This window comes from Acomys russatus, chromosome 8, assembly GCF_903995435.1.
Source record: "Acomys russatus chromosome 8, mAcoRus1.1, whole genome shotgun sequence".
Taxonomy (NCBI): Eukaryota; Metazoa; Chordata; class Mammalia; order Rodentia; family Muridae; genus Acomys; species Acomys russatus.
Window position 1 is genome coordinate 41524784 of NC_067144.1, and position 19440 is coordinate 41544223.

The window sequence follows — 19440 nt, forward strand, 5'->3', positions numbered from 1 at the left end:
ATTTTGCAGTGCCTCAAAATATGATTTATATTTCATAGAAAGTTGTATATATGCTTTGAACAGGAAATATTTCACAAGCTTAGCAAGTGTTTGGCAAGGAACTCCGATGAAAAGAGCTTTCCCTGTTAGTCAAGACACCTTTATCAGTAGATTTTGCACACTTACTTTCATATTTTTAAAATTTAGAACACAGAGAACAAGATGATTGGAAACATAATTTCCAAATACAAAATGCGTAGACTTACTAGTACATGCCATAGAAGGTGGGTCTTTTTCTGCCCGGAAGTAACCCTTTTCACACCGACAGACTGAAGTTGCTTCCACGTAGGTTGAACTGTGTGGAGGACATTTGGAACATTTTGTGTTCCCAGCAAATGCTTTATAGAATCCTGGTCTGCAAGCTGTGTAAACAGGAAAAACATTTTCTTTTTAGTTAATACCATTAGGGTTCTTCTGTTTTGTACATGTTTTAAGTCAAACTTTGCATCTCAGAAATCAATTTCACACGTGCACAGCAAAGTTAATGTAAATGCCAATATTGATAAATAAAATTAATGATTCAATTATTTAATTATTATACCAATTATAACTATAGGAAAGTAGCTAAGCTAACTTGGAAAGTACACATTACAGGCATAAGGTTATTGTGTGATTCAAATGCTGATTTCTGTATCCTTCATCTTTGATTGCAAGCCTTGTTCTGAGAATCTCCTGTCTCAATGTTGTGTAAATTCTGTTTCCCAATTGTTCCCTTATATGCTAATAAAGTGGTTTACAACCAATCACTGAGCAGAGGTGAGAGTAGGGCTAGCAAGTGTTTGGCAAGGAACTCTGATGAAAAGAGCTTTCCCTGCTAGTCAAGACACCTTTATCAGTTCAAGATTTTGTGCACTTACTTTCACATTTTTAAAATTTAGAACACAGAGAACAGGATGAAAAAGGAGTAAAGTGAAGGAGCCAGTGAAGAAGAAGTTAGAAGAGGAAGTAGGGGGTTCAGGCACCAGAGAGGTCCAGGAAAAATCAGGAGAGAGCCCTGGATCAGAGAAATCTACAAAGTGCAAGTATCTCTGGGAAGTAAGCTGGGAGGGAGCCAAAATTGCTTCGAGAGTACAGAATAGAGTTAAAACTGCTCAGTTATTGTGTTGTGAATCTTGTTATTAAACAAGTCTGAAAAGTCTCAATTATTTGTCTGATAGCTAGGCTAAGAACCTGAGAAAGAAACATGGTTGTATAAAAATAACTGTAACAATATATGTTCATGCAAATAGATTAACAATCATTTTCACATTCACATACAATACTGGGTTATGTATGTGTAAGCATGCCTATACTTTGTCATAAAGAGATGGGTCTGTGTATTTTTGGGCTATACTATTAAATAACATTGAGTCCCACCACTGAAAGTGAATCTCAATTCATTTATACCTCTGTCTCTAAGTAATTTAGCGCTTTTATTTTGGCTAAGGTATATCCCTAACAAGTATGCTAGCTGTTAAATATTCCATTGTCTATGATAGAACTGTATTATTTCTTAAGGTTTATTTTATAATAGTTTTGTTAAATAATTGAGTAATTCACAATAAGAAAATTATTAATTTCACATGGCAAACTTGCAATTAAAGAATCAGCATTCAGAAAGATGTGCTAGAGCGGGTCTCTAATCACAACTATGCAGGAGGTTAAAGAAAATTAACTGAAAATCCACGGCCTACCTAGACTACAAAAGTAGTTCAAGGCCACACTGGGAAACTTAGAAAAACCTTGTTTTAAAGTAGAAAGTGAAAGAAAAAGGTAAATTGCAGCCCAGTGTCAACCATGTTTGCTTGGCATGAATGAGTCCTTACACTCAGTTCTTAGGAACACACACACACACACAGACACACACACACTCATCTCATATATATCAGTATCACTTTCAACAGGAAGCATACACCAGCAGCAGTCTATTCTTTGACATGCTAACCACATTAGTATTATACAGGTAGCCAACTAAGAGAACCTGACAGTGTACAAATAACATATAATTAATTTTCTGACATTTTCATAATTATAATATCCTTTAAAAAGAATGTGATTTCTTAATTTGATCTATACCATTGCTATAAAATTCAGATGATACTCATTAACTAAAGCATTAATTAATTATACGATTGAAACTAATTTAGTATAAAATAAATTAATAATTTCAAAAATGACTTTTAAAGTTGACCTTATTTAGAAGTCATGTAATTGTTAATGTATTAAAATTTTCAAATCTAGTAAAAAAGTTAATTTATGTACAAATGCATATGTAATTGGGGTGTTTGCATTTTGTGTATTCACATTTTATTTTAACCACTTAAATATTTTAAAGACATAGAGAAGTATTTTGTTTTACAATATTTACCACCCATTCAAAATTTGAAAATATCATTTAGTATATAAAAGTAGCTGAAGTCCAGCCTTAAACCATGGTGATCTGATAGGATACAAAGTACTATTTCAATCTTCTTGTATCTGTTGGGGCTTGCTTTGTGACCTACTATGTGATCAAGTTTTGTAGAAGTTTCCATGGGGTGATGAGAAGAAGGTATAATTCTTTGTGTTTGGGTGAAAAGTTCTGTAAATATCTATTAGATCCATTTTATTCATGACATTGGTTAATGGTGTTACTTATTGGCTTAGTTTCTGTTTCAATGACCTGTCCTTCAGTGAAAGTGGGGTGTTGAAGTCTCCCACTATTAATGTTTGGGGGTCAATGTGTGGTTTAAGCTTTGTTAACAGTTCTTTTACAGATGAGGGTGCCCTTGTATTTGGAGCATAGATGTTCAGAATTGTGATGTCATCTTTGTTGATTTTACCTTTGATGAGTATGAAGTATCCTTTCTCACCCCTTTTGATTAATTTTGGTTGAAATTTTATTTTATTAGATATTAAAATGGCTATACCAGCTTGCTTCATGTGACCATTTGCTTGGAATATTTTTCCAGCCTTTTACCCTGAGGTATTGTCTATCTTTATGGGTGAGATGTGTTTCTTTAATGAAGAAGAATGTTGGGTCTTGTTTATGCACCCATTCAGTTAGTCTGTGTCTTTTTATTGGAGAATTGAGACCATTGATGTTGAGAGAGATTAATGACCAGTGACTGTTAAGAGTCTTAATTTTTGAAGTTGGTTACAGTAGAGAGTTTGTATGGTTGTGTTTTTGTGAGGGTGTAGTTATCTATTTACTGTGTAGTTTTGGTTGTGGCTTGTCCCTTTGGGGTGGAGTTTTCCTTCTAGTAACTTCTGTAAAGCCAGATTTGTGGAAAGGAACTGCTTGAATTTGTTTTTGTCATGGAATATTTTATTTTCTCTGTCAATGTTTATTGATAGTTTTGCTGGGTATAGTAGTCTGGCCTAGCATCTGGGATCTCTTAAGATTTACAGGACCTCTGTCCAGGCCCTTCTGGCTTTTATGGTCTCTGATGAGAAGCTGGGTGCAATTCTGATAGGTTTGCCATTGTATGTTACTTGGCCTTTTTCTTTTGCCACTTTTAATATTTTTTCTTTGTGCTGTATATATATATATATATATATATTTAATGTAGCAGGAAGATTTTTCTCTTCTTGTCTATTCTATTTGGTGTTCTGTAGGCCTCTTGTATGTTTACATGCATCTCCTTTAAATTGGGGAAATTTTCTTCTATGATTTTGTTGAAGATAGCTTCTGGACCTTGGAGTCATGTGTCTTCTCTTTCCTCAATGCCTATTATTCTTAGGTTTTGTCTTTTCATGGTGTCCTTGATTTCTTGGATATTTTGTGTCAGGAATTTTTCAGATTTAGCATTTTCTTTGATGGTTGCTTTGTGTTCTATGATTGTATCTTCTAGTTCTGAGGTTCGTTCCTTCATTTCTTGGATTCTGTTAGAGAAGCTCACTTCTGTGTTGCTTACTTTCTTCTCTAATGTCTCTTGTTCCCATTTTTCTTCTGTCTGTGCCTTTATCACTGTTTCCATTTTCATCTTCAGGTCTTGAACTGTTTTATTGATTTCCTTCATCTGGTGTTTTGTATTTCCCTGAAAATTTTCCAGTAAATCTCTATAGGTCTCTTTTATGTTTTCCACCTGTTTGGCTGTGTCTTCCTACATTGATTATGGATTTTATTTGTTTCTTCCATTATCATCTTCATTACTAAGAATTTGGGGTCAGTTTCTTTTGTTTCAATTATGTTTGAGTTCTCAGAGTTGCTTTCTTTGGAATAGCTGGGATCTGGAGATGCTGAGTTGTTTTAGTTTGTGTTGTTTGCATTCTTACACTGTCATTTAGTCATCTTGCTATCTCTAATGTTGGGTGGTAGCTTCTGGTATCCTTCACGGATCCTTGAGAGTGGATAGTTGGTGATGGATTATAGGTCACATGCCCTTGCCTGTGGGGATCAGGGAGTTCTTCCCTGCAACTGGCAGGTGACCTGGTTTCTGCTCCAGGAGACTTTGCTCTACACCTTAAGCTCCTAACTGGGTCAGTAGAGGTAGGCTTCTTCCTGATTCCATTCAAGGTACTGAGGGATTCAGACCAGGTCTGTTGGGGGCAGCTGTTTAATTTTCTGTCCTGGCCCCTCAGGGCAGTCCAGCCTCTCCCAAGCATTTGGGAGACCCTGCAGGCCATGGGGACTGGCCAGGCCAGGTTTTAACTGCCCAATTGTGTAGGCATGGACTGCTGTGTCAGGTAGATAGGTTCCCACCCAGACCGTTTCAGACAGCAGGACTGTGGTAGTTCTGTCCCACTGATTTGTGGCCACAGTTCAGACCCTGTCCAGACCCCTCAGGTTTGTCCAGTTTCTCCCTAGAGAGTCAGAGACCCTGCCAGGCTGTGGGGACTCGCTGGGCCAGGATTTACCTGCCTTATTGTCCAGGCCTAGACTGCTGGGGCCTGCAGTCAGGTTTCTTCCCAGACCAGTCTAGATAGCAGACCAGTCTAGATAGTGCACCTTTGGAGGTTCAGTCCCACTGAGTTGTGGCCACAGTTTGGATCCCCTTCCAGACCACTCAGGGCTGTAAAACTAGCCTACTTTTAACTTAACTTGTGTCTGATATCTGATAAGGCATTATTATATTTTGTTTATTTTCTTTGATAATTAAAATTACACAACTAGGCATCTTCTAGGTCTATGACTAATGTGCCAGTCTCTCAAATGCTCACAGGAAGTTGTTCCTGCCAAAGAGTCTTGTTCACCTAATATCATTCCACCTGATAATTCTATTATGCTCACTCTCTTTTTGCAGCCAGCCACCTTCTTCTTTTTCCTCCTCCTTCTTGTTTTTTGTGTGTGTGTGTGTGTGTGTGTGTGTGTGTGTGTGTGTGTGTGTGTTTTGAATCAGGGTTTCTCTATGTTATCTTGGAGGTCCTGGACTTGCTTTGTAGACCAGGCAGGCCCTGAACTCACAGCGATCCACCTGCTTCTACCTCCCGATTAAAGGCTGGGATTAAAGGCATGTGCCACCATGTCCAGCTGCAGCCTACCTTTTTAAAAGTAACCCTCTCACTGAAGGCCTCCTGGATCCCTCTTCCAAAGCTACAGTACCTGCTTTACCATTGCACAGAACTCCACTAATCTCCCCTTGCTTTCCTCTGCCCCTAAATGATCTAACATCTGCTATTTGACACAGTTAGTTTTAAAGACAATCTCCATTATTTTGTGTATTTTATCAGCAGAGATTTCTGTCTGTTTCATCCACTAAAGTTCATTTCTTTGGCTTTTAAGCAGGCTGGCATTATTAGGCTTTCTAATTTGGTACATAGTGAATGGCTTGTTGAGGAACTTTTATAATTTCTATGATATACCCATGTTTTGGTTGTTTGTTGCGTATGATTAGTAATTCTATGGGTAGGATAATCTCTTTTCTTTATTATAAAACCATGATACATTTATTGTATTAACTCCTAGTTGTCTTTTTGATCTCATGGATCCAGTTCCCCAACACATCTAGTGTCATTTCGACAAATTTCTTACGGTAAACATTAAGTTTGTGCCTGTAGGTTTCACAAGAGCAAGTTGGCACAATATCTGTAATAGCTACTTACATACATATACTCAATAGAACTGATTAATTTTCCACAGAGAGCCATGCATATCTACTCTGTATATGCTAAGGTCATGGTGTTACTTATCTTTCCATACATTTAAAGTTTTCTTCACATTTTTTTTTCCTTTTTGAAGTGTTACATGATAAGTAAAGGATGAATGCGCTGTCTTAAAATGTATGGCTTTGTGACCAAAAACTGATTGCTTTTAGATAATAAAATGACTTTTTCTGGGTGGGGAGAAGCAAAAGAGTAAAACTGAGGTCTGAGGTGGATCTCAGTTGGTTGAGTCCTTCCCTAGAATATATAAATCCCTGGGATCTATGTTCTGCATAATATAAACTAGTCATGATATCACACCATGCCTATGATCTCAGTTCTTGGGACATGGGGTCAAGATGATCAGAAGTACAAAATAATTTTTGGTGACATAGGCTAGGCTGGGATACATGAGAGACTGTCTCAAAATAAAAACAAAAAGTAAAATAAAGTAATAAAATAAAACAAAATAAGATGATAAAATTGAACAGAAATAAGATAATAAATTAAAAACTTTACTTGCAATTGTACCTGGCACTGATTTTGATTATCTGTTTATCTCAGTACATGAATATTTCCATTTACCAATGGATGTGCTTGATTATTATTTACACACACGTGTGTATGTGTGTATTTCTATAATTTTGGTATTAAAGATAGATAAGAGAAACATTCTATTCGAAGAGTGGAACTTTTCTTGCATGGCATACGTTGATGTTACATTGACTACATACCTTCAGATTGTGTCACAAATGACTAAAATTGTGTTAACACATCTGTCAACTGAAGCGTCAATGACTATCAAAAGACAGAAATGAGCATCACTTGATGGTATCTTCTGCTATTATGATATTTCCAGTATATATTTAGTTTTCATAATTTTTTTTAAAAAAATTGAATGAGATAATGAAAAATGAACCCACTACTAATTGCTATGAGATGACTATAATTGCATAAACAGAAGGAATGGTCTATATGTATTCAGTTAGTGGTTTAAGCTTTGTTTGTAGTTCTTTCTGCTTGAAATGACCTGGCAACACAGAGCAGAACTCTGTAACTGCTTTCTTACAATTTTTTTTTTGCCTTTCCTATCTCATCCTGTTTTTCTATTTATAAGATGTGTATTTCTATCTTCCAATGAACAAAATAAGCAAAATAGCTTGACGATTGCCTGCAGCACGGGTACAAATATCTTCCAGCATATGTCAATAATGTATGAACTATTGTTGGAAAGGTCACATTTTCTGAATGTGGCTGTTTCTGTTCTTTTCTTCTCTTTCAGGGAAGAAGTTATTTAGATATGATCCTTACAATTTAAATCCTCATTGCATTCAATTATTGTGCCCACTGTAGCTTCCATTCAGAATCAAACAGATCTTATTTTTTTAAATCTGTGTCTTAACCTGGTGCAGTAATCTCAGAGATGTCTGCCTTTGCTTTCTGCCAGCTTACATTTTCTCCCAAGTCACTGCCATTGTGTTTCTAAACACCTGGCACGATGTAGTGCTGTGGTTTGTACAGCAGAAGGCAGAAAATGATTGCTGTGTACCCATGTCTGACCTTCTGTCTGACTGGTACAGACAAAAGTGAAGAGGAATATTTTACACAGTTTAATGATTATATGAACATCTGATATATTGATTTAGGTTCTTTGTGTACAAAGCCCGAAGTATATAGTGTATTATGCTTTGTGGGTAAAGTGCAGCCTCTGAAACACCAGACTACATTTACATTCTTCCCCAGCTGGCTAAGCACCTACACAGTGCTGGCTTTCACTGCAGCAAAAGTTTTAGAGTTCTTGTCATTCCTCACAGCTGCCACGTCACTTCACAGCTTTATTGAGGCCTAACCACAACACAGAAGCTATGCAAACAGCCCACAGTTAATAAAATACAGCTGAAACCACAACAGCAGTTATAGTAACCATAAGACATCGACTCCAGTTTTCCTACCTTTTATTTTTATCTGTGCTTTAGATTTAAAGTTTGTTTTCTGTCGATAGCACATTTTTGGCCTTGGATCTGTTGATTTATTCACTTCTTTCTTTTAAATGCAATCTGATGACCTTTGGCCTTTAGTTGGGACGGTTATATTATTTTAGGTAGCATGGTTACTCGAATTTTAGGTATTTCTAACCAATTTTTAACTATTATTTTTATGAATATGGTGTTATGCCTGCAGATAACTCTGTGCACCATGTGTGTTCAGGGACCACGAATGCCAGAATTGGATGTCAGATTCCCAGGATTGCAGTTACAGATGATTGTGAGCTGCTGTGTGGGTGCTGGGAACCAAACCCAGAAGAGTGGGCAGTATGCCTAACTGTAGAGAATAGTGTGAGTATAGTAATGAGTCTATCACTAATACTGATGTACTGAGTGGAGTACAGTACATTTTCCTGTAAAAATCCCTGAGGGACTGAAGAGATAGCTCAGCACTGAAGAGCAGTGAGTGTTCTTCCAGAGGACCTTGGTTCAATTTCCAGCACCTATGTGGTGGTTCTCAACCCTTAGTTAACTCAAGTCCCAGAATACCTAATGCACTTTTCTGTTATCTACAAATATCATGCATATATGTGATACAGGCACATGTATGTGGGCAAGCTATCCATAGATATCAAAATAAAGTTAATAAAAAATTAAATGTTTGAAGTTACACTGTTTTGGGAAAAATTAAAGACAAAACGTTGCAGTACACAGCACCCAGTCACATACAGACAAGTACACAAGCAAAAGCGATAACTCTGCTAATGAAGGGGAAAAAATCAAGAAATGCACAATCTGCTCTATGTACACTCCATTTTAAAAGTAAAGTAGTGAGGCTGTAAGCACTGATATCAGTGGCTTTTAGGAGAAGGAGAAGACAAAAGGCTACCGAAATCCTAGATGACATATCAGGCAGTGCACTTCTCACTATGTCATGAAATTTTAAAATGTATCTTGTGATAGGAAATGATATTAGTGTGTTGAATGAAATTTTCTGAATGTTAAAGAGTAGTTTGAAAGTTTATATAAACCTGAATGACTTAGTAGTAAAATATGTATTCTGCATCATATTTAAAAATACCACAGTACATGAACACATTTCAGAAATCTCAAAGGCAATATCATCTCACCAACTCAAGGCTGTTGTACAGTTCTAAAAACTAAATTACAGTGTCATGGAAGTTCAGAAGACAGAAAATAATACGAAGGAATACAAAAATAAAAAAATAAAAATTTAAGAGTAAATACATGTAGATCCCTGTTTCATCCCAAATAATCTATAAATGATGAAGGAAAATTCTTAAAATCTTAACATATTAATCTGTAAATGGTAACATTATGCATTCTTAAAAATATCAACCTGACTTCCTGACAGGACCCTTATAAAGTTAAGAGAAACACACACAAACACACACACACACACACACACACACACACACACACACACACACACATACACACACACAGAGTTATGGTGGGGGCTACGGAGATTACTCAGTGGTTAGTTCTTACATAATCATGAGAACCTGCGGTCCACCCCCAGAACCCAGTAAACCCAGACACAGTATCACACACCTGTGAACCTAACGTCCTATGAGGGAAGAAGACAAGAAAATCCTCAGGAGCTTGTGGGCTATTTGGCCAGCCAGCCTGACAGATATGTCAGTGAACAAGGTGGGAGGTTAACAACACATGAGGTCCCATTAGCTGTTAACACATATAATTTGCCTCCTCCTCTCACCACCTACACCCACTCCATGCATCTGAATAAACTGGACATGCACATGGTCATGCACACCAGGCCACAGATATTCAGCACAACCTTGTTCATTCTATATGGGAGTAGCAATAAGAATCCCGAATGCTGAGAATATGAAAACCTCCCTGCCTCTGCAAGGTGAGCACCAACGTTTACCTCTCTCTGCTTCCTGCAGGTGCATTGTGACCAACTGCCTGTTACAGTGCTGATGTGACTTCCATGCCATCATAGACTTGCACTTGACTTCTGAGTCAGAGTTGGTCCATCCTGCTTTAAGTTGCTTTTGTCAGAATCCTTTTCTATAACAATGTGAAAAGAAACTAAGATATTCTATGTTCCTCTCACTTGGCCAGACAGAGCTGAGCATCTGTTTGCAGAGGTAAACAACAGAGTGGTTTTATACAAGGGATTGTCAGGAAGAAAGGCTGGACTCTGGCATATTCCTCAGGAGCATAGTGTTGGAGGGCCCATGAAAATGAATCCCAAGATTCTTTTTAATTAACCACTGAGCTTAATTCTTAATCTCTATATATGTGGATCTGATTCTTCTTAACATAAAAAAAAAAAAGTTGAAGAAAAAAGATGTCAATACCTCAGACAGTGATGAGGCCTTAGTGATATTTTTCAAACCCCACTCTTGATGAAGTCCTTCACAGGATTTTCTGTGATCCTTTCTTTAATGTGGCATGAAATGATTCTATCTGACTACCCAGGGAAGTCATAAAAGTGGAGAGTAAGTCTACTTGATTCTCCTGGATGATTTTTTTAAACTAGCTTGCCTGACAGGACAGTGTGTAAGGCCCTAGGCAGAGGACCATGCAGGGATGAGTTTAGTCTCCAGCTGAGCACCCTGCCATCTATCTGCTAGTCAAGCACATGGTTTGGGGGTGTAAACACTTCATCCCTGGGTCCAGAACCAAAGATGATAATTCCTGGAGCAGAGACTAGCCATCTTGCTGCACATTGACAAAATTACAGGTTTATGAGTGAAAATAAAGAGTTGGTGTTCTTCTGTACTGTTAGATTTAGGGTAGATTTTTTTAAGAAGCATCTGATAAACTTACTCAAAGACATATGGTAAGAGAGTTAGATGCTTAAGGCCTAAAGTTATCTCAATACATGATCTGGATTTTTATCCTAATGCACCTTGGTGGTTTAATGTGTGTGGAAAATTTATATATTGTGTTTTTGAGGGGAAGGACTGAGTGAACTGTTACTTCCAAAATAGGATTAAGGATAACATTTAAGTTGTAAATACATTTTATAATGAATATATTTTTGTGATTTTTATTTTCAAGACAGGGTTTCTCTATGTAGCCTTGGCTGTCCTGGACTTACTTTGTAAACCAGGCTGGCTTGAAACCCATAGAGATCCGCCTGCCTCCGCCTCCTTGAGTACTGGGATTAAAGGAGTACATCACCATGCCAGGCTGGCCAGGTAATATTTTATGTTATCTGTTGATACTCTTTTAGCCATAATTTTTGGTACAAAACAAAACTACTGTATTTTGAAATCTTAATTAAATTATCTTGTGTAACACCTTATTTTCAATATTTTACCTATGAATTTGGAATTGGAAAACAGATTCATCATGGAATTGACTGTACGAATGCTATAAACATTTTAACAAAACCCTCTCAGTGCTGTTCCAAGTGTCACATATTCTGTCACTTTAATGAAGCTTGACACTATAGCTTTTGCTGGTTTAACAACTGCCCAGACTCTGTTCTTCAGTCTCATGTTAATTGTAGATATTTGTGTTGGGAAAAGTGCTGAGCACTCACTTAATTATACTCTTTAATTTTTACCAGAGAGAATTTTAGATGGAGTTATGAAGCATATTGATAATGAATATAATAACAATACTATATATCCTCTTATTTCTGAATGTTGCTGTTTTACATATGCTATTTTTTTTTAAGTCTTAGGAGACCCAGTGATGTATTAGCATCTTCATTTAGTAAATGAGGAGATGAAGGCTCTAGCATGCTCAAGTTCACAGAGATGACACATGAATAAGTCACGAACTTATGAAGAACAACCTATAAACAAGCTTGCTATTAACATATTAAAGAACTTACTTGATCTACATTTCACTGGAAAGTTTCATAAACATGGACTTAAATTACCATAGAATCTTCCATTCAGTTCAACTATAGTGACTGTATTGATCCAACATGGCTTGCCTGTGAGAGAGTCTCGGATCGCAAGGGCACATTCCAGGGTAAAATGCTATGTGCTGCAACAACAGACAAGATTTGGAATGTCCAAGGCATTGCTTGCAGCAGCTTTCTGTGGCTGTGTAATCAGCAGAAGCTAGGATGTGCTGATCCTACAGATGTGCTGTGTCTGATCGGTGTGTTTCCTGTTTGGCTCACATGCTTACTTTCCTAGAGCCATTCTCTATATAAACACTGTGGCCTTCAACCTGAAGATCTTAGTGACTATGTGTGTGTTACTCAGGCAAATCATGTGTAAGCTGGTACTTGGAAAATTCAATTTTCATGGTAAGTGGTGTCTATTTTCTACAGTCAGATACAGCACTTCATGGACCTATAATAAATCTTGTATTAGGAAAAATGGCAAGTATAGATATAGTTTTCTTGTATAGAGCTCTCAATCTATATTATAATTAGAAGAAATACATATATGAAATTTTGTGTAAATAGCTTTATCCATGTCTGTATTTGGGTAAGTATGATAAGCACAGTATAGGAGATATTAGTAGGCATCTTTTGTAGCTCCTAAGCCATTAACTAAATCATTTTATATCTTTACATATTCAATGTCCTTAAATTAAGACATTCTCTTGCAGGTGTTATAAATACATTATTGGGCCAAAGGAATTGTATTATCAGAATGTACTATTTGTCTCTCTTTTCTTCTAACTGCATTCTGCAAACGCTTTTATTATTCCGAGAATTTTTTTTAAAGAAAAAACAATTTCAGTAGTTTACCCCCATTTATTTATTTATTTACTCCCTTTACAACTTGATCCAAGCCACCTTCTACCTGTCCTCACAGTACCACTATTTTCCCCTCTCCTTCTCAAAGAAGAGGAGGCCCCAAGGGGTATCAACCCACCCTGGCTCCTCAAGTTGCAGCCAGACTAAGAACATCCTTTCCCACTGAGGTTTCATAAGTCAGCCCAGCTAGGGGAAGGGGATCCAGTGGCAGGCAACAGAGATGAGACAGTGCCATACTCCTAATGCTGGGGTATCCACATGATGACCACACTGCACATCTGCTACACATGTGTAGGGGGTCTAGGTTCTGTTCATGCATGCTCTTTGGTTAGTGGTTCAGTCTCTGTGAGGCCCCATGGACCCAGCTTAGTTGACTCTAGTTTTTCTTGTGTTGTCCTTGACTCCTCTGGCTCCCTCTATCCTTCCTCCCACTCTTCCACAAGACTCTGTGAGCTCTGTCTATTGTTTGGCTGTGGGTCTCTGCATCTGTTTCCATCAGCTGCTCAATGAAGGATCTCAGAGGACAGTTATGCTAGATTTCTGTCTGCAAGCAAAGCAGAGTATCACTAATAGTGGCAGGGGTTGGCTCTCTCTCATGGTGTGGGTCTCAAGTTGGGCCAGTCATTGGTTTGCAATTCCCTTGACCTTTGTCCCATGTTTGCCCCTACACTCCTGTAAGCAAGACACATTTTGGCTCAAAGGTTTTGTATGGGGTTGCTGGGCCCCCTCCACTGGGGGGCCATCTCGTTACAGGAAGTGTCCACTTCATGCTTCTTAACCCCTGTTGCTTGGAGTCTCTGCTATAGTCATCCTCATAGACTATAGTGAGCCTCCCTTGTCCCAGAGATGGGCACCCCCATCTGTTTTCTCTCCTGGTCCTTCTCCTCACCCAAACTTCAGTGGTTTTAAAATTACACTTTGAGATAGATTCTCACCACATTTCCACTGGTGGCCTTCACTTTCTAGTACTCCTCTTGTCTCTGCCTCCTAAATGCTAGAATTAAAAGTATGACCTATCATGTCTCTTTATTTGAGTATTTTGCATGAAGTTCATTCCATTTCAGCATCAACTTGTGAGCATTATGAAAAATGTCTATTTTTATTGATGTGATATGGTGTCATGCTGCTAGATTCAAACTCAAGCTATAACTTAGGATGGTCCTGATTCTCCTCCGGCATGCTGTGAATATAAGAGTGTATCATCATGTCTGGCTGAGACAGATCTTTGTATTAAATTCTTCTTCCTCTGAGATAATACATATAACATATATTAGGTGTTCAGTAAATATTTGCTAAACCAATAACTCAATAAGTTAGTGTTATTTCATGTATCCTGAGTTAAAAATAATAATGATCTGTCACGTTTGTTAAATTACATTATTTTTTGACACCTATAAAGGAAAAGGACATTTGCAAAATGAGATGAAATTAACATAAAAGTTGCTATACCAATTAGCAAAAGCCATTGTATCAAAAAACTATTTTAAACGTATTTGTAATTATGCTTTCATGTTGGAAACTGCAATTTTAGAACATTTGTCTCAAATGACATACTGTTGAATATATTCACCTCCCAGGTTTGACTGTACATTTCTACATGGATGTATATATAATTTTTCTATCATATGCCTTTTTGAATTGGATAATTGTTATAATAATCATACTGTTTCAATAACTATTTAATGAATATAAAATTTAAACATATTTTTATTATGCTAAAATGGAATAGCTTTGTATATGTATAATTAATCACAGTTCCTATTCACTGGTCAAGAATGCAAGAGAGCTTGTATTAGACCCATTCTCTAGTGAGAGAAGACGTATAAAGTTGAAGTTAATGATTATACTAGATCTACAGGTAGCTCATGAATATTGTGAAAATGAGTGCCTGGGTTTGAAAAAAATCACATTAATATGAAGTAATATTGTTCAAATTGGCTTTTAAGCATGAATGTGTAGCCTTCTACTGAATGCTTTAATGTAAAGTGCGACTGAGTGGAATGAGTAAAACATGTGTTATAATGGAAATGAGTGCATTATAAAAAAGTCTGTTTGTATAACATAAAGAGCTAACAGCAGAAACAAGAGACATGTAAAATAATTAATAAGAATGTGGTTTACAGAATTCCATTACACTATACATAAATATATCTGTACACACCTAATTATACGCCTTATATGTAATTTTAGGTAAATAAAAATAGGGATTCTTCATGATTTTTCCAAATATCCTTATACTGATTTTCTCTCATCCTTCCCTATCTTTTCATATTGGCCTCTGTATACAATTAAAGTTTCACCCCTTTCCCCCCATTTCCTCCTTCATATCACTTGTAGCCTATTATCATCACTAAATATCCCCACCCTTCACCCCCATAGGCCTTTTTTATTTTTCTGTTTTCTCCATCACTCTAGGTTATAGTCTATCATCTGACAATTTGAATCTAGGAACCACAAATGAAAGATAATATGCAGAGTTTGTCTTACCAAGGCTGGATTACCTCACTTAATATAATCTTTTCTAGGTCTATCCATTTGCCGGCAAATATCTTGATTTCATTTTTTTCTCTACAGCTAAATAGTTTTGTACTGAGCATATTTACCATGATTTCATTATTTATTTTTTTATCAATTGAAGGACATTCATGTTGTTTATATTTCCTAGCTATTGTGTACAGAGTGGCAATGAATATTGCCTAGCAAGTGCCTGGGAGTAGGATGTAAAGTCCTTTGTGCATAATATAATTGGTTCATGTGATAGAATTGTATTTAATATTTTGAGAATACACATTTACAGAATGCTTGTTCCAGTTTGCATTTCAACCAATAGTGAATGAAGTTTCCCTTTTATCATAAATCCTCTTCAGAATTATTGTCATCTGTTTTGCTGATAATAGTCGTCCTGATTGGGGTGAAAATTTAAAGCTTTTATTAAATTCGCACTTCCCCAATAATTGAGCTAATGATGAACATTTTTTGAGTCATTTCTTGGTCATTTTTCTTTCTCCTTTTGAGAACTTTCTGTTTGATCTGTAGCCAAAGCCACCTGGGCTAAAAATGCTCCTTTAAAGAGCTGTAGACTATGCAGAAAAAGAATTTTAAAAATCCAACACCCATTTACATTTAAAGTCTTGGAGAGATCAGGGATTCAAGGCACATACCTAAACATTATAAAAGCTATATACAGCAAGGCAACAGCTAGCATCAAATTAAATGGAGAGAAACTAAAGAAAATTCAGCTAAACTCAGGGACTAGATAAGGCTTCCTACTCTCTCCATATCTCTTTAATAGAGTGTTGGGAGTTCTAGCTAGAGCATAGACAACAAAAGGAGATCAAGGGGATCCACATTGGAAGAAAGTAAGTCAAATTATCCCTATTCGCATATGATATGATAGTGTCCATAGGTGATCTCCAAAATTCCACCAGAAAATTCCTACAACTGATAAACATCTTTAGCAAAGTGGCTGGATACAAAGTTAACTGAAAAAAAAAAGTCAATAGCTCTCTTTTATACAAATGACAACCATGCTGAAAAAGAACTTAGGGAAACTACACACTTCATGATAGCTACAAGTAACATAAAGTATCTAGGAGTAACTACAACCAAACAAGTGAAAGACTTGTATGAAAAAAACTTCAAGTCTCTGAAGAAGGAAATTGAAGATGATATCAGAAGATGGAAAGATCTCCCATGTTTGTGGATTGGGAGAGTTAACATAGTAAAAATGACCATCTTACCAAAGCAATTTACAGATTCAATGCAATCCCTATCAAATTATCTGCACATTTTTTAAAGACGTTGAAAGATCAATTCTCAACTTCATACAGAAAAACAAAGAACCCAGAATAGCTAAAACAAATCCTGTACAATAAAACATCCCCTGTAAGAATCTCCATCCCTGATCTCAAGTTGTACTATAGTGCAACAGTAATTAAGACAGCATGGTACTGGCATAGCAATAGGCTTGTTGATCAGTGGTATCAAATCAAAGACACAGAAATAAATACACAAACCTATGGACACCCACTTTTTGATAAAGAAGCCAAATCTATACAATGAAAACAGGATAGCATCTTCAAAAAATGATGCTGGTCTAATTGGATATCTGCATGAAGAAAAATGCAAGTAGATCCATATTTATCACCATGCAGAAAACTAAGTCCAAGTGGATTAAAGACCTCAACATAGAACTAGAGACACTAAATCTGTTAAAAGAAAAAAGTGGGGAATAGCCTGCTTGGAACTCATTGGTAGAGGAGACAACTTCCTAATAGAAGTGCAATAGCCCAGGCTTTAAGATCAACAATTAATCAATGGGACCTCTTGATGCTGAGAAGCTTCTGTAAGGCAGAAGACACTGTCAACAGAACAAAGTGACGGACTACAGACTGGGAAAAGATCTTCACCAACCCTACATCTTACAAAGGGCTAATATCCAAACTATATAAAGAGCTCAAGAAATTAACCACCACCAAACCAAATAACCCAATTAAGAAATGGGGCTTAGAGTTAAACAGAGCTCAAGAGAGGAATATAAAATATCTGAGAAACACTTAAAGAAATGCTGAATGTCCTTAGTCATCAGAGAAAAGCAAATTAAACTGACTCTGAGAGTCCATCTTATACCCATCAGAATGGCTAAGATCAAAAACTCAAGTGATAGCACATGCTGGTGAGTGTGTGGAGAAAGGGGAACATTCCTTCATTATTCATGGGAGTGCAAACTTGTACAACCACTTTGGAAATCAATCTGGCACTTTCTCAGAAAATTTGGAACAGGGTTACCTCAAGACCCTGCTATTCCACTCATTGGCATATACCCGAAAGATGGTCCACCACACAATAAGGACATTTGCTCAATTACATTCATAGCAGCCTTATTCACAACAACCAGAAACTAGAAGCAACCTAGATGTCCCTCAGTCGTAGAATGGATAAAGAAGTTGTGGCACATTTACACTATAGAACAGTACTCAGCTGTTTAAAACAAGGAAATCTTGAAATTTGCAGACAAATGGATGGAACTAGAAATATCATGCTGAGTGAGTTAATCCATACCCAGCAATATATTCATAGTATATACTCACTTATATTTGGATACTAGCCCAACATGGATGTCCCCTGAAAGTCTTCACTCAGTGGGGGATTGGGACAGATGCTGAGACTTCCTATTGGGTCTCCAGGTGAGAGGCATGGGAGAATGAGGAAATAGAAGGACACAGAAGGTCCTGGAGTTCTACAAGAAGACCATCAAGGTTGGTAGATATGGATCCAGGAGTGCCTGCACAAACTATTGTTCCAACCAAGGACATTGAGTGCAGTAAACCCAGACCCCCAATTCAGATCTAGCCAATGGACAGTGCATTCTCTACAGTTATGGGACATATGGGGACTACTTCTGACATGAACTCTAGTGCCCCTATTTGACCACTTCCCCTTGGTGGAGAGGTTGGTGGCACTCTGAGGAAAGGGAAGCAGGCTATCCAGATGAGACCTGATAGGCCGTGGTCATATGGTGGGGGAGGAGGTCCCTTTCTGTAACAGGCCTAGGGGAGGGGAATAGGGTGAAAGAATGAAGGAGTAGGGAAAGGGAAGATATAAGTGAGGGGCTAACAATTGATATGTAATCTGAATAAATTATTTAAGTAAATAAAGAGAATAGGTGAGTAAAGGCCTTGAGGTTTCTTCCTGTCCACTCTGTTTCCAGACTATGGACACAGTATGCCCAGCTGTCTCAGATATCTGCCATCATGCCTTCTGAACTGTGATGGACTGTGTTAATTTTTTTAATTTAAATGTTTTTTATTCTGAGAATTTCATATAACAGTACTATATTTACACCACACTTAGTCTGTAAACCAAAATGAATCATCCCTCCCTCTGGGTTATTCTTGTTAGATAATTGGCTACAGTAATAATTAATATACATCACTCACTGTAGTCCATTTTAAAAGTCTAATGTGATGCTTTCTTATATGAATACTCAGTTGTCCCAAGCTTATTTGTTGAAATAGCATTTTAGAACTGAACTGTTATAAAAAGTCATGTATTGGTGTTCTATTCTTTTCAATCAGTCTAAGCATTCACATCTACACTGGTTGACATTGATTTTTACCAGATTTATAATAAATTATAAAATTAAAGAAAAAAAGAGCTGTAGACTAATAAGAAATGAACTACTAGGCATTAGAAACCACCTTTCAAGTCTTTCATTATGGTACTCCAAGAGATACATAAGACAGTACAGACTATGACTGTTGCCCTTGGTTGTCTACAAGAGGATGAAGGTAAGGAGCTATTACTAAAGAAACTGTATACTTTGGAGCCAGGTCTTGGAGTTGATTGATCTGAAAGCCTCCTCCTTGAGTACGAGATTTCACAGAAGCAGGACACACTATGTGAGCTTCCAAGAAGGGAAACAGTAATAGTTGCACACACACATCAAGTCTTTGAGCAACAACAATGCGTAGCATGACAATATAGCACTAAGTGAGCAACAGTGTCTTTTGTATGTTGGTGGTAACCAACAACAGCCTAACTGAACTTAAGGTCTGCTCAGCAGGAGGGAAATCATGCATGGTACTAGAAACTTAGCCAAATATCTGGGATCAATGAGGTCATGGAACTTCAAGAAGAACCTATTAC

At 37.1% G+C, this 19440-nt stretch overlaps 1 protein-coding gene across 1 annotated transcript in view; it reads right to left on the reverse strand.

Moving 5' to 3' along the window:
- The window catches only part of LOC127192792 (ephrin type-A receptor 6), an 877103-nt gene that overhangs the window by 506502 nt on the left and 351161 nt on the right, over window positions 1-19440 (reverse strand). Inside the window, exon 4 of the mRNA XM_051150102.1 lies at window positions 246-401. Within this exon, the coding sequence (XP_051006059.1) occupies window positions 246-401 (156 nt within the window). The remainder of the gene's footprint in view (window positions 1-245; window positions 402-19440) is intronic.